This window comes from Bombus vosnesenskii, unplaced genomic scaffold (assembly GCF_011952255.1).
Source record: "Bombus vosnesenskii isolate JDL3184/JDL3185 unplaced genomic scaffold, Bvos_JDL3184-5_v1.1 scf7180000013579, whole genome shotgun sequence".
NCBI lineage: Eukaryota > Metazoa > Arthropoda > Insecta > Hymenoptera > Apidae > Bombus > Bombus vosnesenskii.
In genome coordinates this window covers 190442-215697 of record NW_022883131.1, presented here as the reverse complement: position 1 = coordinate 215697, position 25256 = coordinate 190442, and the positions used below count along the sequence as shown (strand labels likewise).

At 34.4% G+C, this 25256-nt stretch overlaps 4 protein-coding genes across 9 annotated transcripts; 3 read left to right on the top strand and 1 right to left on the bottom strand.

The window, feature by feature from the left end:
* Positions 1 to 166: 166 nt before the first annotated feature.
* On the bottom strand, positions 167 to 10414 carry LOC117238659 (poly [ADP-ribose] polymerase tankyrase). Of its 3 annotated transcripts, XM_033503749.1 has the most exons (13): positions 10319 to 10414; positions 7036 to 7350; positions 6245 to 6447; positions 5833 to 6158; positions 5491 to 5744; positions 5080 to 5413; positions 4845 to 4975; positions 4540 to 4768; positions 4074 to 4459; positions 3546 to 3998; positions 2913 to 3439; positions 2477 to 2826; positions 167 to 2379 (listed from the first exon to the last, which is right to left on the bottom strand). In XM_033503749.1, exons 2-13 carry the CDS (start codon positions 7226 to 7228, stop codon positions 2139 to 2141), a joined length of 3627 nt encoding a protein of 1208 aa, XP_033359640.1. In that variant the 5' UTR covers positions 7229 to 7350; positions 10319 to 10414; the 3' UTR covers positions 167 to 2138. The 3 variants fall into 3 exon arrangements, with proteins under 3 accessions (XP_033359640.1, XP_033359641.1, XP_033359642.1); XM_033503750.1 differs by lacking the exon at positions 10319 to 10414 and having other exon boundaries at positions 3792 to 3998; positions 7036 to 7464; XM_033503751.1 differs by lacking the exons at positions 4845 to 4975; positions 5080 to 5413; positions 10319 to 10414 and having other exon boundaries at positions 7036 to 7463.
* Positions 7943 to 10332, top strand: LOC117238660. Its single transcript, XM_033503752.1, has 8 exons — positions 7943 to 8211; positions 8287 to 8584; positions 8657 to 8810; positions 8899 to 9041; positions 9131 to 9327; positions 9410 to 9794; positions 9851 to 10069; positions 10148 to 10332. The coding sequence occupies exons 1-8, from the start codon at positions 8125 to 8127 to the stop codon at positions 10306 to 10308; spliced, it is 1644 nt and encodes a 547-aa protein (XP_033359643.1). The 5' UTR covers positions 7943 to 8124; the 3' UTR covers positions 10309 to 10332.
* A 145-nt stretch (positions 10415 to 10559) lies between the features above and the next one.
* LOC117238661 (PR domain zinc finger protein 5) lies at positions 10560 to 14708 on the top strand. Of its 4 annotated transcripts, none has more exons than XM_033503755.1 (6): positions 10708 to 11119; positions 11202 to 11359; positions 11431 to 11570; positions 11643 to 12415; positions 12497 to 12809; positions 13178 to 14708. In XM_033503755.1, exons 1-6 carry the CDS (start codon positions 11025 to 11027, stop codon positions 13184 to 13186), a joined length of 1488 nt encoding a protein of 495 aa, XP_033359646.1. In that variant the 5' UTR covers positions 10708 to 11024; the 3' UTR covers positions 13187 to 14708. The 4 variants fall into 4 exon arrangements, 3 of the variants coding, with proteins under 3 accessions (XP_033359645.1, XP_033359646.1, XP_033359644.1); XR_004494241.1 differs by having other exon boundaries at positions 10712 to 11119; positions 12497 to 13092; XM_033503754.1 differs by having other exon boundaries at positions 10560 to 11119; positions 11434 to 11570; positions 12497 to 14708.
* A 7912-nt stretch (positions 14709 to 22620) lies between these two features.
* Positions 22621 to 24598, top strand: LOC117238663 (zinc finger protein 713-like). Its single transcript, XM_033503756.1, has 2 exons — positions 22621 to 23431; positions 24005 to 24598. Exons 1-2 carry the CDS (start codon positions 22738 to 22740, stop codon positions 24280 to 24282), a joined length of 972 nt encoding a protein of 323 aa, XP_033359647.1. The 5' UTR covers positions 22621 to 22737; the 3' UTR covers positions 24283 to 24598.
* Positions 24599 to 25256: the final 658 nt, after the last annotated feature.

The following is a 25256-nucleotide window of genomic DNA, read 5'->3' as shown; positions in this document are numbered from 1 at the left end:
AAGAAATTAGTGCACGAAGAAAAAGTATTAATTTTTTATATTTCATTATTTTTCTTTCGCATATTGCTATCGTCTAGTTACGTTTATTGAAACATTGATGTACGTACTTTTTTTTAAATTATGAAATCAGTAGTAAGGCAAAAAACGAAGAAATGAAAGTGTAAAATCGGATGTAACAGTAAAACGATTTTTTTCTTTCTTAGAATCAGTCTATCTTCTTACAGTCAAAGCATAGAAATTGAATACGTTGTCGACTGTCGAATACAGTAAATACAAGGACAGAATTTTTTCATGTGTTAGTTTACAATAATTGATTACTTCGTGTCTTCGTGTAAGAGCGCAGAATTAACAAATGTTGATTTGTTGCATCAGTTTCTTGAGCACTTATTTAACGAACACATATATTCGATATATACACCCATAAATAAAAACCGTCACCTAAATAATTATTAAGAGCATGTTCGGATATCGTAAAAACATCTGTTTTCTTGTACTTCACATACAATACAATTGTAAATTCACATACAATTGTAAATTCGCATACTTCTTTTTTCCATTAGTATTAAGAGATGTGATCTCCATATTGAACGCATATGTGTATGAATAATATCGTGAATTAATTGAAGCGCGGTTATCCCTATTATCTAAAGAGATCTCTTTAGCAATTTCATTAAATAATAATGAAAATAGTTTTTTGTTTACAGAACATTAAGTTCATCTTGTTTGATATTCTTTCTTTTTTTTATATAATAGAATAAAATATACAAAATTATGATATATTAATTAGTTTATACGATTCACATTAAAATATTTGTCGACTTTTTACTCGTAATTTTAATGTTTACACGGCTATAGACGTACAAGAAAAGAGTGGCTTCGTTGTGTAATTTGACAAATGAAAGTGTAACATATATTGTTCATCACCTGAGAAAAGAATCCAAACTTATACATAGAAGAGTAATAAAAACACGATAAAAGAATGTAATCGAAGTATATCGTGGAGAAAAATAGATATACGTACAATAAAATGTATATTTATGTACAGTATTTGAAATTGCTACGAGCTTATAGGAACCCTGTTGATAATGTCGACAACACGAGTGAATTTATTCTGTGTCCGAAATATCAACCGAATATATAAAATACTCGCTTACGTATATACATGTTATAGGTAAAGTCCAAACTTTAGTTTTATGTGAAAGTTTGAATTGAATTTTATACGATAAAACGAAGATTTATGTGCGAACGATACGAATACTAAATATAATACCATTCGTTGTATTAATCATTTTAATTAATCTACCATGAACGGAATCATTTGTGAGATTCGATTCGATAAATTGATCTTTATATTAGGAAGATATACCTTTTCAGAACTTTGTCAATAACAAATTGACTTTAGTCCGCAGATTGTGCTCATGATTATATTATGAAGACTTACAACGTATTTCTAGTTATTTACAAATTAAATATTTGCTCACGGACTTTACCCATAACGCATGTAATTGAAGTAATTGCTTTAACCAGCACAATTATTTACTTTGAAATTGACAAAGATATAGAAATACTATGCTTTTCTTTTTCACCAAATTTATACGATTTTTTTAAAGATATTTTACATCACGCTGCAATCAATCGACAATTAGATGTGATGATTGAAACATCGTTTCGTACGTATGAATATAAAGATAAACACGTTCATCGACACCTAAATTTACATAAAAAATCATGCTGGTCTTCGATATATTCTAATCCATACTGATATATGTACACTGCAGTCAATATACATCAATAATCAGGCATGTATACGATTGCGTGGTCTAATTAGACCAGTATATTATCACAAAATAAATGCTAAAAATTAAATGTCCTATCAATTGTCTTCTTTCTTTTCAACGTTGAACGAATAGATCCGATATATATACTTATATATCGATAAAATTTATCTATCACTGTATTGTAGATTCATTCGAACAACCCTTTCCTACTTCAGCTAAAGAAGATAAAAAATGGAAGAATTGATTCCAAAACGAAATCGTAATTTGTTTCAACCAGATTCAAGACAGAGTGTTACACGTTCGAGGTCTCTGACAGCAACAAAGACTTCGAAACCTTGCCGCTGGGCTAGACTCTTCTGATCACCGTTCTTCGACACTCTCATTTCCACCACTTTCTTGCTGAGGTCTCGCGATTTGGTACGTGATAAGATATTCCGGATATGCTTGTTCGCCTCTATAGACAACATATTCGGGGAAAGCTAAACCACCTTGGGACGGCCTACCCATTACACTATGGTGTCCTGGCGGTGCGTGAGCCATTTTCATCGCGGAAAATTGCAGAAATGATTTTCCCAGTGTGACACGACAGAGTAATAAATGTCTGTAAATGATATACATAATATTACAAGTGTAAGGAATAATAATAATGATTTTAGAATAATTTAAAGTTCAAAATTTATTCGTTTCTATATGCTTACCTATGACAAATGTAACAACTTCGGTCCTTATGAGCAGGACATCCAGTACCTCCACATATTCCATACACATATTGATTACTTTTACTACTGTGCTCCGCAAAATAAATTCCAGCGCCGAACATACCGCCGATATACGCATGTCGTTCATCGAAACCCTTCTGAACGATCGCATTAATAAATGGACTACCATGAAATAACATCCTCTCGTTCGCCTGTGGCAAGCTCGATCCAGGAGTAGTCCTGGATCCAGTACTCGGAGAAGAAGGCGCGGCTGCACCAACTTCCTCAGCAACTTCTTGTCTTCTATGCGCGTAACGTTCCCATAATTTACGATTTTGCACTTTTTGTATCTATTTTAGAAAAATCATAAATGAATTATTAAAATTGTTAGCTATTATTCGAGTATATATTTTACAATCACGTATAACAAACCTACCCTAATTATGTTATATCGAGAAAATATACCACCAGAATGGCCATTATCTCTATGTTGTCTAATAGTGCTTTGCATTTCTTCCTCAACAGCTAGAAATTCTTTATCCTCAGCTAATAAGTCTACTAATAACGTCCCCGGTGTAATAGTCGGTTGCCACGGAGTACCGGCAGTTGTATTTAAAAGCTTTTCCATGCCTTTGATTAATTTATGTCTATAACCATACGCGGATACCCCAACTTGTTTCAGATCTTCGTGACCCATCTCCGCTAATATATCTAACGTAATCTGTTCACGTTCGAACAATTCTAATAAATGTTCTAAACCAAGGCTCTGAAGAAAACCGGCTACAGTCGTAATATTCGAATTATCTTTAGAATCTTTGGAATCTCTTTCAGAACACGTCTCAGATGGCGGCATTGGACTTAAACAAGAAGATGGTCTAGCAAGTGGTACGCATAGAGTCATAGCTGTTCCAGAAGGCATAATGACGGTTTCTTGAGTAAGTGGCGGTGGTGGTGTAACTGGAACTGAACAAATTTCAATGATATACACACGTATATACACACGCATATATATATATATAAACATACAAATATATTTGTAATTGTAGATGTATCATTGAAATACATTTACCCGCAACGATACTGGGTGGCCTACTGTTAATAGTATTATTACCATTACTATTTAAGTTAATGGCAACTCCGACGCCACTGTTACCAGACGGTATTGACGGTACTACTTGCTGTGAAGCCATAGCATCTTGCAATAAGCATCTTACATCGTCAGCGCAAGCTAGGTCCAAAGGAGTTTGTCCTTCTTGATTTTTCGAGAAAGGATCCGCGCCATGTGCCAATAAAAGGGCACATAGCTGTGTCCTACCTTTCTGTGCTGCTTCGTGAAGTGGTGTAAAGCCCCATTTGTCAGTAGCATTTACTACGGTATTATATTTGATGAGTAATGCGGCAATATCTAAATGACCGTAACTTGAAGCATTGTGCAAAGGTATCAATCCTCCTTTATCTTGAGCATTTACGTCTGCTCCACGTTCAAGCAAAAACTCGGCTACGTCCATATTGTTGTATCCCGCTGTATTAAGGTATTAGCAGGTTATATTGCGTGAATCAATACAAAAAAAAGGAAGATAAAAATTAAGAGACTTACCGGCTAAATGTAATGGAGTACTATTACGACCTTGTGCATCCCTACAATTAATATTATCTTGTGTAACAAGTCGCTGTACTCTTGCTAAATTTCCTTTTTTTGCTGCATCTAAAAGTGCACTATTCCCTCGTAATAAATCGGCTACGTCTTGATCATCATCTCTTACTAAATCTAAAGGTGTTGCGCCGTCTCGGTTCTTTTTAGTGGCATCTGCACCGTGTCTCAATAACAGGCGAACTATTTCATATTTTCCTTTAGCTGCAGCTTCATGAAGTGGAGTGAATTTCCACAAATCCGCAACATTTACAGATGCACCATGTTTTACCAACAATTCCGTTACTTCATAATGACCATAAGAGCAGGCATTGTGTAAAGGAACGAGTCCACTAAATATATAAAATTAAATACTTTCTTTGATTATTGTGTTTAAATAACTATATAATAAATTGTATAACGAACTACTAACCCTTTATCTTTGGCGTGTACATCTGCTCCATGTGCCAATAAATATTCAACTACAGGCACTCTATTAAATCCCGCTGCAAAATGCAGCGGTGTGGAATGCCGACCATCTAAATCTCGACAATTAACAGCCAATGGATTCGTCCGTAAAATTCTTTCTACTGCCGCTAAGTCGCCAGATTTACTCGCTTCTAATAGCTGCGCTTCCGCGTCGTCTGTCCCACTCGGTGGATCTGTAAAATAAAAATGAGAATAGAAACATTCTTCAGGTGGAAAATATTTGGTATCTGTAGTGAATTAGTTTCGAACCTTGTAATATTTTAAGGACATTTTCTGCAGCTATTTGTGCTGCAGTATAGCCCTGAAGTGATACTATAGATGGATCAACATTGTATGATAACAATATTCTGCAAGCTTGCACATTGTCTTCTCTAACACACCTGTTTATGCAATAATATTTTTTTTAAGTAAGAGAATCATATATTTTCTCATCATAAAATGAAGAAATAAAAAAACTTTAAATGTTCTAGACAATTCACAGTACCTGTGTAGTGCAGTTTGCCCTAATCCATCTAAAGCATTGACTTTTGCATTATGTCTAAGTAGCACATCCATTGCATCATAATGAGAATGATCAGTAGCAACATGAAGAGGTGTAAGATAGTCTTTATTTTTCTCATTTAAGGCAGCATTTTTCCTAATTAAAGATTCTATTACTTGTTTTCTCTTGGGATAAGGAGATGCAACGGCATAGTGCAGTGGTGTATCCCCAGTGTATGGGTGTTTAAAGTTTACAACTTCTTGGGACAGGTACTTTTTTAATTTAGTAAGATCTGCCTGCCTGCAGGCATCCAAGAGGCAGTGTCCCTTGTATTCGTCTACAATTAAAGTGTATCTAACAAAACCATGTTCTGTGTGCTTTTCTAGAAGAGTACTATCGACATAGGAAACATACATGTCAATCTTTCTTGTAATTCCAATGTCGGGGCTACGTCAATGGCGCTTTTACTGTGGCAGTTTAATTGAGTCGGATCGGCGCCCTCGCTTAAAAGCAACGAGCACACCTCAACTCTGGATTTGCTAGCAGCTTCATGTAGCGGAGTAAATGCCCACAAATCGCTGGCATTAACTGCTGCACCGTGTTTAAGAAGTGCTTCAGTCACTTCAAAGTGACCATACGAACAAGCATTGTGAAGTGGTACAAGACCTCTATAACATAATCATTGGAAACGAATTATTTCATATGTCAACTTTTAATAATTACATTAGATAATGCTGGAGTTAAAGAGAAATTTACCCTTTATCTTTTGCATGCACATCTGCACCATTTTGCAATAAAATTTGCACCAGTCTTGACCTATTGTATCCAGCAGCTAAATGCAATGGAGTAGATCTTCTGCCATCACTCGCATGACAATTTACATTTAAAGGATTCAGAAGTTGTAAAAGACGCTCCTCATTTCCAGATCTTGCTGCTTCTAATAATTCATCCTTCTTATATTCTCCTGTTAATACTGGTTTAGTTGCAGGATCTGCCAATTCTAATGCCGTTTTCCCTTCTGTATTTCTTATATTGGCATCTGCTCCATGTTGTAGCAGAGCAATACACACGTCTATTTTACCCTATTAGAATAATCAGTATATTAGATTTAATAAAATTGTCTTGAAATTAAATGAAAATTAGTAAATCGAATGGAATAAAATTATACTTTAATTGCAGCTTCATGTAAAGGTGTATAATTCCAATTGTCTCTAGTGTTTGGATTAGCCCCTGCTTCTAAGAGCAGTCTTACAACATCAGAATGTCCAAAAGAACAAGCATTATGCAAGGGATGTAGACCTCCATCGTCACGTGCTTGAATGGATGCCCCAGCAGACAGCAAGAATTCTACTACATCTATCCTACCATAACCTGTATATTAACAATAAAAAATAAACATTAGAAACACAATATTAACAACAACAATTTTCTCAGTCTTTTCTTCTTATAAAAAATATGTTTATCTTCCATTATTTCAAATAACATTATTTAAATTATAAAATGACAACATTGTAAACTAAGTGTTCTAGTTATTTTAACATTTAATGTAACGATGAAATCGTACGTTGCCAATCATAAGTGATGTAATAAGGAAAATTCTAAACTATATATTAGATATTATCAATGTAGAAGGATAAGAAAACTTGGTACAAAGATTATGTTCTTCATTTGCGAAATGTAGAAAATATGAGTTTGTGTCCAACAATAATTATTTTAGTTCTTTTATACTACAAAATATATTTAAATTTCATTATAAATATATTCGATTTCGAAAGAATTATTCAAATGGTAATATGACAACATTGAGAACTAAGTGTTCGAATTGTTTTAAGTCCGCGACATGACAACGAAATCTTATGGTTTCAATCGGAGGCTATGAATCGAAGGAAATTCCAAGTTGCATATTGGATTTTATCAATGCAAAAGAGCAAGAAAAGCTGGTGCAAAAATGATGCTTACCAGCTGCAAAATGCAGAGGGGTGGACTTGCGTCCGGCAGTGTCTCGAGCATTGACCGTCTTCGGTGTAACCAACGCCTTTACCCTTGCAAGGTCTCCGGTTTTACATGCTTCGAACAGTTCCCTAAGAGGATCGGTGTTTCCAGATCCCGATAGGGAATCGGCATTTGTCAACGTCGATCTACGTCCTGCCATTTTACACCGCCATTTTCACGCCACTATCCGACAGATACACTTCACTGTGTATGGCTCATAGTGTTGAAAGCTTTCACGACGACACCGAGATGAGTTGCTATGGTACAATCTAGTGGCGCCGCCTTACACCCAGAAGTGATCATTTTTTAAAAGTCCCATAGCATGAAGTACATTAGTATTAGTAATTAGTACATAATTGTATTGTTGGATCTAGATGCAAGAAAGGGCCTCAGTACCCAAAAGTAACATTCAAAGAAAACTTAAGGCATTACGAAATTAAATATTTTTTTATCCATGATGGTATTTCTTGAAAACTGTTTATAATGTTTAAAAATGTAATATTCCTTCTCTGTATATTTAGTATTATAATAGTATTAATGATATAAGAAATTAATGAATAAAGATACTCATAGTCTTCTCTCGTTATATAAAATAGAAATCTATTATTCTCTAGAATAGGGATGTTATAATTGTTTGATAAAATTATATTATTTAACAAAGACAATATTATGATTCAAAATCCTTTTTGTAATTTTCTTCTTATATATATGTATATATATATATATATATATATATATATATATATATATATATATATATATATATATATATATATATAGTAGTATATAATAGTAAGAAATACGCAATAAAATAACATTTATTAAAGATTGTATAATTATTTTCTTTAGTTGTCAGTCTTCTGATAAACTAACAATATATATTTGTGTGTGTGTATATATATATATGTATAAGGAATCCATATTTTGTACACAAATATTTTTTTTGTATGTCTTTGGAATGCCTTTGGAATACAACTTATATATGTTTAATTTATGATAACAGTAGTATGTTGTATGTACAGTTATAAAATAATATAATTAAAAAAATAGTACAGTATGATTAATGAATCGTTTTATAAAAATGTCTTTTTACTTATGCAAGTTGTACCTGCATCCTATGAGTGTACAATACACTTTAAAAAGGTATTATTAGGAAAATGAAACCTATTTATATAACTACCAATAATACTAGTATTTTTTATATAATACAATGTATAGGGAATGTTTGACAAACCAAATACCACAGGTTTTATTCACATTTCCCATTATCTCTTATCTGTGCATAATGCAAAACGATTTAAAAAAATGGTTACATGGCCAATTCTGAATAAGATGGATGAGAAAAGATACCGTATGGAAATAAGAGAATATTTTGCAATTTTAGCAAATGAGAATCCAGATATAAATTTTCCATCACTACTTATGTCTCATTTGCTACAAGCAGGGGGAAAAAAGATTTTAATTCTTATGTGGAAAATATCAGAAATTAGCTTAAAAGCTTACATTAGTAAAACATGTAAATTTTTATTTTCGACATAAGTTAATATCATTCATATTTGCTAATACATTGATGATTAATTCTGTGTAGGTCAAATTGAATTATTACAAGCTCCTAATATTGGTGATAGTAAGCACATAGTTCAAACATATTTTACCATTAAAAATATAGAGAAGGATAATACTATTTCTAAATTTCATGAAAACACAAAATTAAGTTTGAAATCCTTTGAACAGTACATGCGGTAAAATATATATATCTTTATTTTATATCTCAAAAATATTATAAAAATCTCAAGACATATATGTTAGATAAAAACTTTGTTTTTTTAGGTGTAACGCTATTGAGTTAATAAAAATACAGACTGCTATTTTTGAAGTAAAAAGTAACATAGAGAAATTAATATCTAAGCTTCCAGTAAATTCATTAATTGCAAAGCGATTAATGGATATTGATGATACAGAAATTATAAATTGTTTGTATTTGATATTATAACATTTTATACTAATAATTAAGCTAATTTTAAAACTAAATTGTAATATCTACGAATTTATAAATTTTCAGCATGGAAGAGAAGTGTTGCTCAAAATATTAAATTTTTAAACCAAAAATATTTGAAGCTTAAAAAGCTAGAGACTTTTAGTAGCACATTACAAAATTTAATTTCAAATTTATGTGTAAACTGCATATTCCTTGATGGGAGAAATCTTCAAAAAATAAATAGTAAAACACTTTTGTTGTATTCAAGTAACAATATCCAGGTAAAAAATATAAAAATTAAAGTATATTTCACATAAGGATTAGAAAGTTATCTAAATAATTTATAATGCATTTAATTTAAAGCTTGGTACTGGATTATACATAAAAAAATGTTTAGTATTTAAAATCCTATTATCAATATTTGATCAAATGCTAAAACAAATAAAATATTATTTAAAAGTGGATAAGTCATCAGATATATTAAATTGTGATAAAGAAATAATACAGCATTGTAAAACAGTTAAATCTCTAGAAGAGTCATTTGAAGAACTTATGAAACAAGTTTCTAACAACTTATACGATGTACAGCATAGTTTACAAAAAAAAACCATAAATTATACATTAGATGAAGATATATTAAATTTTATGGGTTTAGACACAATTTTAAATTCACCAGAACTTAATTTATGTACTGACTATATATGGGAAGAAAAGATAGCAAATCAAATATTGATCTCTCCAATACAAGGTAAGGTTTCTTATCAGATAAATAATAAACTTTAATATTTAAAAAATTATTTTTAGGGAAATATAAATACTTGTTTAAAAGACACAAATGCAATATTCCATTTGAAAGATCAACAAGATATCAAGTTAATGATAGCCTGGAGAGTGTCACACCAAGCTGGGAATCTCCGCAAAAACAATTAGTATACAAAACAACCTCTGTTAATAGACTCAGTGTTTCTCCAAAATATTCTAGATTATTTTCCACTAGTGATAGAAAAAAGAATTATTTGAAAAGTTTGTAATAATGTTCTCAAAGAAAAAAAGCTAATATGTTAGTATATTTAAGCATAAAAATTTTACACATCTTTTCAGATAATAATGCAGCATCTACTCCAAATAGAAATATAACACCAAAAAAATCTAGCATTCAAATTCCAAACACGCAAGAGATAAATATAGATGCTGCAATTAAAGATATTTTTGATCTTTCTTGTAAAATTGCGGATGTTGTAGTTTCCATGTCTAAATCTTAATTCAACTTACAATTAGTAGTTCCACATTACAAGGATGCCATGCAATTTGAGAAAAAGTAAACATCAAAGTAATTGGAAATAATGTATTTGTTGTATAATATATATGTACATTTCAAATTAAATTAATGAAAAATCTATTTTCACAACAATTTGTTTTTCTTGGTTTAATAATTTCAACACTGCTTAGAATATTGAAGTAAAATGTGTATATATAGAGATAAGAATACCATTTGTCTCTGTTACAAGATACATATCAATTCCTTTTTATAGGCTTTCCTTTTTAGATAGATTCGTGTAACTTCACATACATGTTTATCCTTACATACTCTCCCATGCATATTTAGGGAGACCAGTTGCATATTACCATATATTATATACATGTAATACGATACCAATTGACGTACATATATAAACTATGCCATGCAACATAGGAAGAACGTGATTGGTTAAATTTCATTGTATCAATTAATCTGTAGCCGCCTGTATTGTATAGTATAACTATCTTACTTTAAATGCAACTGCTTTTGGATTATTATACATCACTTATCCCTTATCGTTTTTATTAAATTTAACTTTGAATACTAGTTATTAGTACTCGCAAAAAATTTTCAGATTTTAGGTTAGGATTTGTTTGTGTGCAATTTTACTTGTCTACACTTACCATTCAGTTTTTATGAAAGTTTGTATTTGTTAAGAATATCTTTTTCACTAATACAATGTTATCTTGCAAAGCACACGGTTGTCTTTCAAATGAAAATACGAAAATTGACGGTAAAGATATTTTACTGTTTTGTTTTCCTCAAGAAACTGAGTGAGTATTTGTTATTTGATTGTTTATAATTGCTCCATGCTTGTGATGCATAACATTTATGTTCGTTATTTGATATTTTCAGTCGAAGGAATGAATGGTTTAAGAACTGTAAATTGAATGAAAATACTGAAAGTGATAAGATGCTCTACCTCTGTGAGTTGCACTTTGATAAAACATGCTTTACTGATTCAATGGAATTAATTTCTAATGCTGTCCCAACTATTTTTACCAAATTAGATGGTAAGTATAGCTGTAGCAAGATTCTTTAATTTGATTCAGTATTAGTATTCTTAAAAATATTTCTGTTATAGAAGGCCAAAGAAAACGTAAAGCCGAAGATGAACCCAGGTGCAGATCGCCTACAATTCCATCAGTAAAGCAGAAGAAATTGGATAGCGATTCTCATAGCCCAGTGACTCCGCCACAAAGTCCTTGTAATCAATTAGAAAATGTAAACAATTTTATTATTTTCTTGTTTTATTTGCTGTGTTTAATATTTTATTAAAGAGCTATGGTGTTTTAGAATGATAAAATGAACGGAGAAGAGAAAATGGACATATGTTCTGATCATGAGATATCAGATGATATGAGAAATGAATCTGTTGATATTAAACCAGAATTGTATCAGAAAGTGGCAATAGAAAAGAAGCTGTATCGTTTAACGATACAAATAGATAAAATATATGGGAAGCCATGTCCAAGATCAAAAAAACTCAGAATGCTGGCACAGCTAACAAAGGGAAGCCAACAATTCTCAGAGAATATGTATAATATTAATCAAGGAAATCAGTCTCTAGAAAAAGTTAGGAAAAAAGAAATTTGTAAAGAAGGTGGATGTAAATTGAAAAAGTCAATTTATGATTCAAAGCCAGCATTTCAATGTGAATACTGTGATAAATATTACGTAATGAAACAAAGTGATGACCAAGTGGAGAGAAATATTTGTACCATATGTCATCAAACTTTTTCATCTTCACAATCTCTATATCTTCATACTAAAACTCATTTCGTATGTGATATGTGCCAAACTGAATGTAGCTCACAAGTGACTTATGATAAGCATATAAGATTACATGTCAGTACCGATCCATTGCATCCATATAAGTGTCATCAGTGTACAGAAACGTTTGAACTTAAGGAAGATGTGAGGCAACATTATCTAATCGTTCATCCTACTATACAATTACAAAACACAATTCTGCAAGTGACTGCACCATCTTTGACACAGCAAATATCTCAACGAGAACATCGTTGTATTAGTTGTAACATTACTTTTAGAAATGAACAAGCCTACAGGTAGCATCTGTGATTATAAATGTATATCAATAAAACACAATAATATCTAACGTGGATTCTAATGTGGGAATATTTTTATAGGAATCATATAAATTCCCATAAAAAGAAAGAGGGACTAAGGTGCAATATTGGTGATAGTACCAACAATGTATTTCCAGTACCTAATCCGTTAACTGGTAGCCAAATAGGTATTCTTCGAGCTGTAAAATTCAGTTGTAGAGTATGTTCGATGGAATTTGATAACGTCGGTGAAGTTGATAAACATACTAGAACTCATTTGGAAAAAGATAGTGAGGAAGAGCACAAGTGTAATATCTGTAAAAAACTATTTAAAACGAGCATACAACTCAACGAACATTTAAAATACCACCTGTCCCGTGCACATTCTTGTCCCGTATGTTCCAAAACTTTTATTAACAGAACTACCTTAAAAATACATTTAAAAACGCACGGTGAATCGTAAGTTGTATTTAATTTATGAAATTGCGCGAATCTAATTTAATTTCGGTTTCCGGTTGTGTTAGAGATCGAATATCATCGTTTTCGTGTATTTTGATGTTTATGGTGATATGATATCGGTAAGGTTCCTATACGTGGAAACCTTTGTATAACGTGTACAAAGTTGTTTTATCTAATAGACTTTTGTAGCCAATGATGAGGCAGAGAAAAGATATTAAGTATGTTTATAAAAGGATTATTAAATTCTTCAGTAGCAATTCCCGCTTCTCTTTTTTTCAAATAATCAATTGGGTTTTATTTCAGTGTCCGTAATATAAACGTAGCTATAACACGGCGACCGCTTTTTTTAAAAAAGAATGTACAATATACGAACGTCCTAGAAAGAAAAGCGGATTTAATACCAAGATCAAATTCCATCACTGCAACAAGAAAAGAAGAAAAAATGTTTCATCGTGAACACGAAGCGGGATTGTACAATTTAGCGACGAGTGTCGAAGACGGACATTACTCTTGACGTCAATGTGTCTTGAAATCACTGCAAAGTTTGGCCGAAGAATGAAAATAATAGCAAGCGGATTTCTTTGAAGCGTTCCGTTGTGCTCGAGGCCGACGGAATGAGACGCGTAGACTGATCTTGATTCCTGATCTTTCCAAAAGGAACATTCAACAATCATTGGCAACGACGGTGCAATGGCGAAGGAGGAAGAGAGAGAAGGAAACGAGGGCAAACGAGCCGATCTTGAAAGGGAGCCGACTATCCACGGCGGAACAATCGGCTCGATGTTCACGGTCATCCTGTCAACGGGAACCACTTCAAACGTAGCCGGCCTCAATGTGTTTATTTGGCTAACGTCAAATTTACTCGTGGAAAAAGGAAAGCTGCTTGTACCCTAGCCAACACCTTGCTACCTCTGTTCATAAGCTGCCGCTGTTTTCTTCGCGTCCCGAGCAAAATCGGATCGTTTTGTCGCGCTCGGTCATCGGCACTTGGGCGTGGCTCCTGTTCCCCTATTGTCAACCTTTGACTTTTCTCGAGTCAAGTACTTTCTGTTAGCTAGTTCCCGGTAACGTAGATCGCGTCTCTACTTATGTCAAGGAACTGTATAATTCACGCATTGACTCGCATGCAGATTCGTGGCGAGAGAAATTGTTTTCGACATAGTGAGTATTGAGTTTGAATTGCAACGTTTTGTTTGTTATTCCGTATACATTAGTGGTAATATGTTTTTGAAAGCGAGGCTTATTTTATATGACTATCTTGTTCTATAATTATCGGAGTTTTCTTACATATCAGTCGAGTTGTAAAAGAAATAAAATAAAATAAGACAGGAAGATTTGTAATTGACAAAAGAAACAGTTTGAAATTGTATTTATTTGAATTACTGATAGAAAAGAGAGTGTCGATGTATTTTAATTCGTATTAAAAGATAGAGATATATGTATGTCCACGTATTTAGTAACGCTTTGTCATTGGCATAATGTGGGATGACAGCCGACCAGGTATCATCGAAATAAAGAAAAACACTCTATAAATTCGCCATGGTTTTCCACGGTAGCTAAACAGTAAATCCTGCCTGTATGTATTTCTACCTAGAGGTTCCGTGAAAATTAGGGACGTGGAAGGTTGTCGCGTAACGAATTGCGTGATTTCCCGTGGACGACTAAAGAATTTTATATAGAGAAGGGACACGAAGTACATTTTAATCTTTTACTGTCCAAAATATATTGAACGTTACTTTTGTTAATTATTAGAAGCAAGTTTATGTAGAGGAACTATAGAATATGAGAAAATTAATGTAAAATAAAGAAATCCTCAGATACTGTAACAAGTGTATGGAATGAATTAATCTTTGATATCTATTATTATCAAATAAATAGTCCCCTTGACAAAGTAAAATATACGAAGTTTTATTTAACCTATCTGCAAAATTTAAAAATTCAAAGGTGCAAAATTTAAAGATTGGAAGATTGTCGAAGAATCAAAAATTTAAAAACTGAAATTGAAAAATTCTCATTTCCAGAAATTATATTAAATCCTGCGCTATATTCCAAGTACAATAATTTCAATTGTACAGTCCAAATGATTATGCACATGCGTATATTTTGTAAATACTTAATTTCCGAGGCTACCCGCAAATTTTCCGCTACTCCTATCGCGAAATTTTAAAATCATCGACACGATGATCGATTCGTCGCGTATTTTCACGCGGTTCTATTTTCGCAAAGGCGTCAAAGAAGAAACTTTGAAAAGAGACGTCCCGGTGTTAAATTTGCTTGCCACGTTTCGTCAACTATTCTTGGGCAAAGGGTTGCTCGGCCGTCAAACATGCTAATTCAAAGTCATGTCGTGGCGACTGGTATTCACAGTTGGAACGATGTTTCCCGATTGTTCAATGGACGTCGTTTATGCGGCATCAAAGTGCCGACATCGCGATGCAGCTGCGTCCACGCTTTTCTTGGTCATCACTTTTAACAATCGCGATGAGTTTTCTTTCGTAATTGATCATTTTTCCATACTGTTGTATCTTTTTTAATTCTCTTTCTGGAACTGAAAAAACGAAGGTATAAGAAATTATTGAAATCGATGATTTATATTATTGATCAGATGAATTTCAAGATGTATTGTTCAATATTAGCATCTATAAGGTCTACGTTTAGTAGCCTGAACAAAGAAACTCCTTTAATTTTAATATCGTTTATTTTGATACCAATAATTGTAAGATATTCTTCTCATACACATATAAATTTATGAATTTTCAATTTAATATTAAATTCTAAATTCTGTTATATCCATCGTGTTACAATTTCTCATTACTTTTTATAATGGGAATATTAATTGTATCGAGTCCAATCGCTTTTGAATTAATTCCAACATTTTAATATCAAATTATGTAATGATAAACTATGTACATAGATTATGTAATGACTCGCAATGATAAACTATAAAACAGAGAGAAAGAATAATAAGAGAAGCGATATTCTACAAGTATTTACAAGGTAGAAACCGCAGGACGTGTAAGGACGCGCGTTTTTACGGCAGAAAACTACGAAAGACGTCGCACCATGGATATAATATGAACGAAGGAGGAGAAAAATCGACGAAGAGAACAAAAATGAAAAGAAGAGACAGGATGACGGAAACACTCTCTCTGTGAGTTGCGGGCACGGGCCATCTGGCAGAACGATCTTTTATAGGATCTATCTATCCCGTGTTCTCTCTTCAATGAAGGAATCACTCGCGTGGAAGTTCCTGGCCCTTTTGATTAATGGCTGACGAGATAAACTGCGATCAAAGAGGATCGACAGAGGCTTGGCAACTTTGCGGATATTCTTTGTTTGATTCTGTTGCGGGGAAAGTCGAGGCGTTGACCTATTGAAAGTCGAATCCCTGCCATTGCGATGACCGCAATGTATGCAAGGTTTACTGTTGCGGCGCTTCGGCTATTCTCGAATTCGCGTCTTACGAAATTTACTGCGGTATCCTATAAAGCTATAAACAATGCTATAAACAAACCGTTATGAACGTGCTTTTTCATTACACGCTTGAGCAATACGGAATCGTTATCAATATATTATAACATTGGTCGCTCGGAAAGTTCGTTCCGATTTTTAAAGAACTTTATAAAATAAGAAACTTTGCTTAGTCTACACTCTGAAGAATTATTTTCAAGCGTGTCACGCTAAGAGACGTTACTAGAAGTATCTTTAAAACTATGCTCGTTCACTTTTGATAAAATATTAGGCTCGTTAAATGTTGCTCGGAAAGTTCGTTCCGAGTTTCAAGGAATTTACTCGACATGAAAAATCATATTGAAAAGTTTTTCACCGAAAAACCTGACAGGTTCTGCAAGGGTGAAATATTCAAGTTACACGAAAGACGGAGAAAAGTTGTGGAACAAAATGGTACCTACATATGGAGATGTAAATCGAAACGAACTTTTCGAGCGGCCTTTCGAATCTTTTCCAATCGCTGTAAAAATACGCGACAATTCAGGCCATACGCTTATCCTCAGATGCTGAGTTAAGATTGCGCGGCTTGAAATTCAAACGTTCGTAACCTTATGGTCGTATAACAAAGAATTTGATTGCGATAAGAGAGATTCGGTAGAAGGCTCGGTTGATCAAATTCACACGGCAAGTCGATGGCAAGTCGAACGGCGTGACGCGTTACGTCGTGCGCAATCCTGGGCTCGCTATACGCTCGGATGACCTTCACGAGGGTTGAAGTCGTGGCAAACCCCATAATAGCCCTCGAACGGGTCCCACCCTCCCTGGTGAACAGAAAAGCTTCGAAAGTGTGCACAACCGCACAGTCGCCGCCCCTTGCATGGCGGCTCGAAATTTGATTATGCCCCTTCCACGTGGATGAATCCAACAGGATTCATCGTTGGTAGTACCCGTCTATGATTTATACCGCATCTCTCTCCCATTCTTTCCTTCTTCTTTCTTTTTCTATTTCCCCTTACCGCAATGACAAGTTTTCTTTGTCGTTGCTCGGTGAAAGAGCACGTGCGTTTTACGCGACTGAAAATCATTGTTTCGATTATTAAACAATTTCATTTTAGCTATGCAGGTTACGGAGAACGAAGGTAATCGGGCAATTTACAGCAGGACGATCCTTTTGGTTTTATTCGTGTCATTACATCGCATGGACGTGAGATCATGTTAGCGTGGAAAATTGGAACGTGAAACTTGCAAGTTGGAAGAATCGATCGAAGATCGGCGTATAAAGATTCGAGTAGTCGAAACGTTAAATTAACTTTGTGTAAAGAGAAACGCGTGTAGGTAAGATCGTGATCGATACTTTCCAAGTTCTTCAGTTTCAAATCTTGAACGTTTCGCGTTATGTGCGTGTGATTTCTTTTTCTTCAAGCTATATCGTCCACTTATTTTTACAAAGTTTTTGTACATCACTTTTGTAGGTATTCATTGATCTAAAATAGTTCTGAGGGTACGCGTCTAGCATGATCTAGAATAAAAAGGTGTAGATGATCGATGGTCATCGTAGCTAGTCAGAAATTTAGTTTCATATTGTTCGAGGACAATCGGAGGATAATCGGTCAAGTTTAATCGCCCACGTGTGGTCCACGTCTATCGTTCCACCTCGAAAACATGTTTGTTTTTTTGCGTAGAGATCGCAGTTTCGAAAAATTGGGATAAAATTCTATACCGATCGATCGGTCATGTGCTCGTGACAGCGGTACAAGAAGATCCGACGAGGCACGCGGCCTGATGCAATGTTTTTTCTGTTTATCGAGCGATTGACTTTTTTCATTTACTTGCAAAACTTCCATAAAAAATTTATTAGGTCAAGTCAGAAAGATATTCGTGAGCGTATTAAAACGAAGATCCTCCAAAGTTCAAGCGTAACTTCTACAAACTCGAAGTTGAGCGATCTTACAACGAAGTAAGAAAGTAAATTAATCAAGATTTCAGATTCATCGATACTTTTATGAGTTTCATGTTGATCAAATCGTGTTTCAGGTAATTTGAATTTCTATAATGTGTACTAGAAAGTTTCTAACTCGAAAATCGTTGAAAATCAAATTCGAACAGACGTTCACCGGTGATAAAAACAGCTTCCATGCCGTGAGCTGTTCATTTACCGCTAACACATTCGAAACATGGTGACATTCGAACAAGGGAACTACTTGTTAGATATTACGAGCAAAAGGACAAAGCTTACTTACCCGTCATAAAATTTCTGGATTGTTTAACTGTCAACATCTCCTTAATTATCGACAACTGTAACCTGTGCCAATTATAATGCGAACTTCTCGGGAACGAGGAAACTGAGATATTCAGTCATAAAACTCCCTTCTCATGTATGTTCCAGCTATTGAAATAAAATATTTCTATTGACTATCGTTATATTTATTATCGTTACTATCATCGTTGCAAAAGCTATTTTATTATTACTTTAAGTTCGTCGAGTTTATCATCAGCTAGTTTGCTATTGCGATCACTTTGAAAGCTTCGAATGGCGTGTACCTAAAATGCGTTGCAAAATCTAAGGGAAGACGAGTATACTCGTCGAACTCGGATTATGTGCGACTGCTATAACACAGAATTAAGTCGTAACGAAATAACTAAAATGACGATAAAACATAAAATGACAATAAAATATTGCCATTTATTCCGGTTAAGCGATAAATAAACGTTCCTATACTTTCGAACGTTCTTCTAAGAAATTTAAATTCGACAAAAGCGGTTATAGAAATGTACGTATACGTATCTGTTGAGGATAGAAAGAAAGTTGTTATTGCCAAGCGAATTTGTTTGCGCGGGTAGCGCGATCAGGCGATGCAGATTGATCAGTGAAAATCGGATGGAAACGGAAACGAAGAACAAATTTTTCGATGAAATGGCTTGAAGGCTTTTCCGCTTGGTTACGAGTCGTTGTTATGACGTTCAGGTTGTAAAGTAAGACGGATCGAGGGATTCTTAGAGAATTCTCGTTCGATCGGCCGATCCATCAAAATCGCGACAGAACGTTTACGTTTTCCTAGCGAAAAAGGCCTGGGTAAATATTGCCAGTCGCTTTTCCGGTATTTCTTTGAGCGTATTCTTGCAAGCAATATCAAGAGCATTTCCGAAATAATCCTTTTTAGAATTTCTCAGCTTCGAAGAACTCTCAGCGAACTTTGCGTAGCTTTTATTTGGCATATTTCCTGTCGTTAGCGTCTTCTTTGATTGCTTTCTTAATATTCAACGAAAAATTGAATTTTCGCCACAAGTCAGCTATCTGTAAGTCCGCCAGGTAGATATAATAACTGCATTGCAAAATGCAGTTAAAATCGGTAAGTTGCTGAACGAACTTTCACGGATTTCATTCCTTTTTCGATGTTTTTAAAACATTCACAGCGTTTTCAATAGCTATTCTAATCATTGTTCTAATCGTACTAATGTCTCCGGATTATCGTACTACCTTTGAATGTTTAGCTATTTTTGTAACGATTAAACTCTTGACACTATGCTGCTATTAAAAATTTCAGATGACAGATCCTCTTACTGAAACAGTGTTTAATATTTTCGTTAAATCAATCTCTTTCTCCCTCAACTAGCTATTATTCGTTGTATCCATTCGCAACTATTCTAAGTCTTATCTAAACGATCGAAACGATCTCGCTTTCGTCCTATATGTAAACATCTGTCTTTTTATTATTATTTAATTCGATCCTATTCCTGACGGTAATAATATCGTTACCGATTATTCGTTAACGAAAATAATAAACGTACCGTAATACTAATCGTAATTTCCTTTTGTTCTTTAATCATCGGCTATTCCCTTAATTGTTTCGTGTACTTTATCATCGCGCACCCCGTAAGCGATTTTTGAAACTGAACTCCTAACGTAGTTAACCGGTTAAATCCTCTCTGATCGTCTACAGATATTTATCATAGAAATTCTTCTAAATGCTACCTGATTAGCAATGGAAAAATTTCTCATATTCGTTTTATAAATCGGCAACGAATTAACGATCTTCGCATTTGCTCAACGCTCTTCCTCGACGAAGAAAATTCCCTTCGCCGTTTTGAATTTCCTTACACACGTACATTTCCTCTCGCCGACTCGAATCTTTTAAAAACCGTGCTCGTTTTTTTCCTCGATTTACCTATATGTCGATCTATATAACGACGTCGTATTTACGCAATCCGAAATATCACGTACTTGACGTTATAAACATCGTGTCGTGGAATCGGTAGCGGAACGGTCGCGGAAAATCCCTGAAGTCGGTTTTGTACAGGAGTATCGTTTCGAACAGAAGGACAAACTTGCTGCAAGTGTAACAGAGATAGATAAAGCATATCGGAGGGAAAATAGACGGCAACCTATGTATGGCCTGTGGCCCGTTCTCGCGAAGGGTAGCTTAACTTGGAGTGTTACAATAAATCAAAGACGCACTTTTGCGCAGCTCCACCCTCGTAACTTTTGCAGAATACCATCCCATAGAGAACACGACTATCCCATAGCAGAGCCGACTGTCCTGTTTCATTGTGTCTAAAGTACCTTCTCGCCGGTTCCATTTCATCGGACGTATAAACAATTTATCGTTGCTTCCTGTCACGCGTCCACGGCACTCGGATTCGATATCGAACGTTGAGAGAAACAATTCGAAGAGAATTATCATGCGATATGTTATAATAAGCCTTTGACGTTTCTAGATTTTCTAATTGCGGTGTTTAACGCGAGGTATCGTAGCTTCCATGTGCCCGAATTTCCAATTTTTTAAAGTTTAATTGCTTCAAAGTGCCACCCTTCAAATTTTTCACACGTTTCAAATTTTTTTCAGAGTTTAGATCTCTTCTGCGTTTTAGACTTTCAAAGAATCGGAATTTCAGAGCTTCGGAGTCTCGCGATCCTTCGTAGTTTCGAATATACAAAATTTTCTTGCGATGATCTTGATCTAATCCTTTCATCGGTTTACTTTTGTTTATGGATGCCAGAGTTTATGATTTTGGACGTAATTTGAAGTGACAATTTTGTATGAAAGTATCTTTTGCGGATTTTCTATTTGAACGTTTTACTAACGTACTTCTGGTCTGGGGTATTGCAGTTGAAATGAGTGCGATAAACTTGCTAATTTTAGCTATGATTCTTTTGTTTGGAGTGTATTTTTATGTTTGGTTATTCGTGTATGCTTATTTTCGTTTTATTCATTAGATGTCGTACTTCTATGAGGTAGTGGTGAAGGGTTAGACAATGATATTTCGTTCAACTAACTTAACTATGTCTAATTTATTTTATGATTTACTTTAGTATATATTATACTATTTAGACAACCAAAAATTTGTCTAGATTACATTTTCGTCAAGCATATATGTTTTCATTATACATAAGGACTACAACAATTGTTCAATTTTACGTTCTAATACATTTTACATATGTCCTTCTCATGTATCTTATTCATAAAAATTATTAATTATTTCTATTTACTTCGATTCGATTTTCCTAAAATCGCAGTCAAATATTAAAAAAGTATGTAGCAGTCTTTCTTTTACATCATATTATCATGAAAAGATTGTCATGTTTCTTGTACTCTACAATTATTCATCGATAGGCGATAGATATCGTCAAAAGAAATTTCTGCAAATGAATTGCAACAAATTTCTTTTGCATTCGATAAAATATGAAATTTTTCTTTCGAAATTTCGATAAATATACAATTTTAATATAATCCTCTCGATTGAATATTGTAAAGTCACATACGTTAATTTCAATCAACAATGATGATAGATCAAAAACAAAGCAGTCCGCGACGAAATACATGACATATCTAAAACTAAAGGTATAAGGCACAAAGGTAAAGATAGGCGTCGAGCATGCAGAGCTGCGAATCGACAATGCAATTCCTGTTGATTCGCCGAACTCGATTTCTCTTTCTTTCTCTATCTCCTCGTCCTTTCGATCGGTTGATTTTGTCAAAAGGGCAAGAGTCCGTGGCCGTGGCGACCGATTAATTTCCGACAAAAGGGGCTGCGTATCTCATAGCCCTCGATCGGCCCCTCTAAAGCCTACCTTCGCCCTTAGTGGAGAAGCGTGTGTCCCTTTCTCCCTCACCCTCGTGAGTGGGGCAAGTTACCTTTTATAATGAAACCATCCAATCCGGAGTGGAGGGTGGGCACACGACGTTGCTATATTACCGTGGGGTGAACGCTGTCAGATCTAACAGTCGTCCTTGGGATATCGTGCTTCGAAAGTGCAAGTTGCAAGAAGTTCATGGATAAATATTGACGATTTCTCCAGTGATGAAACTTGAGCATCGTCCAGGCGTTACGTAAAGTCACATACCATCGAAGAAGCATTGTTACTGCGGAGATCGAAGAACTTTTCATCGAAGGCCACTTTCAAATTCTCCAACATGTGCGACGAATTCAGCGCAAGATTGTTTCGGCCCTGGAGCAACTTAGATACGCGGGACTACTCGAAACAGATCGAGGTACCAGTCGGTCATGATAATGGCCGTGACATCGTCGTTGCTTGTGAAGGAAAAGAAGAAAAAGGGTGTTACAACATCTTTATGATCCGTGGTAAAGCGATCGAAGCCAGTTCCTCGGAAATCGGAATTTCTTCTCTTCATTTGCCTGAAAACTCTGGTGGCTCTGGACCCAGTGAAGAACAACTGACATCAAAGGTTGTTCATCCGCTAAACGATAATTCGTTGCGCACAGTGGATCATCTAACGTCTCCGGTTCATCACATAGTAGATCCTGTTTTCCATCCGATGTACAGCTGGAATTCGTTCCGCAAATTTAATTTACCGCACTCAACTTCGTTCGATGCTGTGATGATGAGTGCGCGGTTACCGCCTCAGATGGGAATAGCCTATCCACCTTGGATAGATATTAGAAAAACGCAGTTTCTCAGCGCGTTTCAACCTTCGTACGATGTTCGAGGCAATCTCAATGCAGAGACTATGGACCGTACCGTCCAGATCTTGCAGCGACAGGCGAAGGAACCGAGGAAATTGCGTTCCAAAAGGTTTAGATGCGAACACTGTAACGTCGCGTTTAGCAATAATGGACAGCTCAAGGGACACATCAGAATACATACCGGTAAGCTTCTTAATATATTTATACACCCGGAAATTTCATAATATATTTACCTACCGGTTATCTATAAATAGTCTGATATCCCGTCGTTTAAGGATAGGATAAACTTCTAGGTCGCTTCTTAAGTAAACTTTAATCGAAGTGTTGTGGTTGTTTTTGCGATTAGAGGATATACTTTAGTCCTAGAAACTTTTAAACTATCGAATTTTTGCACTCTCGAGCTTTCGATATTTCAGTGTTTCAAAACGTCGAAGTACATTAATCTTTCGATGTTTTGGAGTTTCAAAGTCTTAGATCGTTAAATCGTGCAACGTATCGAAACTTTAGTCTCGAAATTTATGAATTTTCATATATCTAAATTTCCATATTTTCAAATATATTCGGATATGGAAATAATTCAAATATCCAAACGTTCGAGTATCGAAATCGTTCAGGGTCCAAATATGATCTAAGTATTCAAACTTTCAAACGCGAGTCGTCGTGTTTCTCTTTTTTCCTATAATCCTCTTTTAAATTCTTCCAATTCTTGACATCGTATAAAAACAATTTCTAAAAGAAAATATTTTCTAATTGCAGGAGAAAGGCCATTTAAGTGTGATGTTGAAAATTGTGGTAAAGCATTTACGAGAAACGAGGAGCTAACAAGACACAAGAGGATTCATACCGGACTTCGACCGCACGCCTGTCTCGTTTGCGGAAAAAGTTTCGGAAGAAAGGATCATCTGAAGAAACACATGAGGACACATGAAAATCGAGATTATAGATTGTCGGCGGCTACATTGGGAATGTTTACACCGGGCCACATACTGTCGTCTCAAGGACTTCTATTTCCACATTACAATTTTCCAACATGACATATTTATTCCTAACGACTACTTTAATTATTATAAAGCATAAATATAATGTATATAATGTATAGATGTTATACGGATATTGAATAATGGTTGTTATCTTGATAGAATGATTCTTGATCTTTTTCAAGAATCATTTATCAAGTTTGTTTTATAAATCGTACTATATTTTTTATACAATATCCTTTATAACACCTTAGCGAATCTATGCTGCTAGTCGAATGTACATACATTATGAATTTGTAAGAGAGTTTATAAAAGAGCTTATAATTATTTATACATATATTTATGACGAATAAATTGTTATCTGTTTCTTTAATTGATAATTTTCACTTTTATTCTTGTCAAATTTACACGTTCCTTAATCGATTCAACTTATAACGTACTGAGTCGGCATACGTAACGTTTAACAAACGGTAAAGAGATTTCTAATCGAGTTCTCGATTTTTGATAATCTTAGACAAAATTTATAAACTATTTTTCCTGTTTTATTATTTGTTGGTAAATTATTAAGTCTCTCTAAAACTTCATGGTTTCCAGTTTTACCTAGAATTCGTATAAATCTATTATAATTACGCGTGTAGAATATTTTATCACTGTGTTATTGCGTTTTATGATATCGATATCAATGATAGTCCAGTCGTTATGATTGCCAGTTTTCAAATCAAAATAGGAGACTGTAACGAACGACGATCTTCGTTCTTATGCTAAAACTAAATTCTTGTTTACGTATCACTCGCCTCTCGGAGCAACTTGAATTGTTATTTACTCCCATTAAAATCTCTGAAGAATTTTACTCCCTCTTACTATGCATCCAAATATAAAAAACAATTAACAAACAAATTCTATATGACACAGTGATTTTTAATAAATAAAATGGCCAAGCAATCTCAGAGCTTACAGTGAAAATACAAACGTAGATGAAGGATTAAGGGCCAATATCTATTCGCAAATAAGTATTTACAAATAAATTTAAA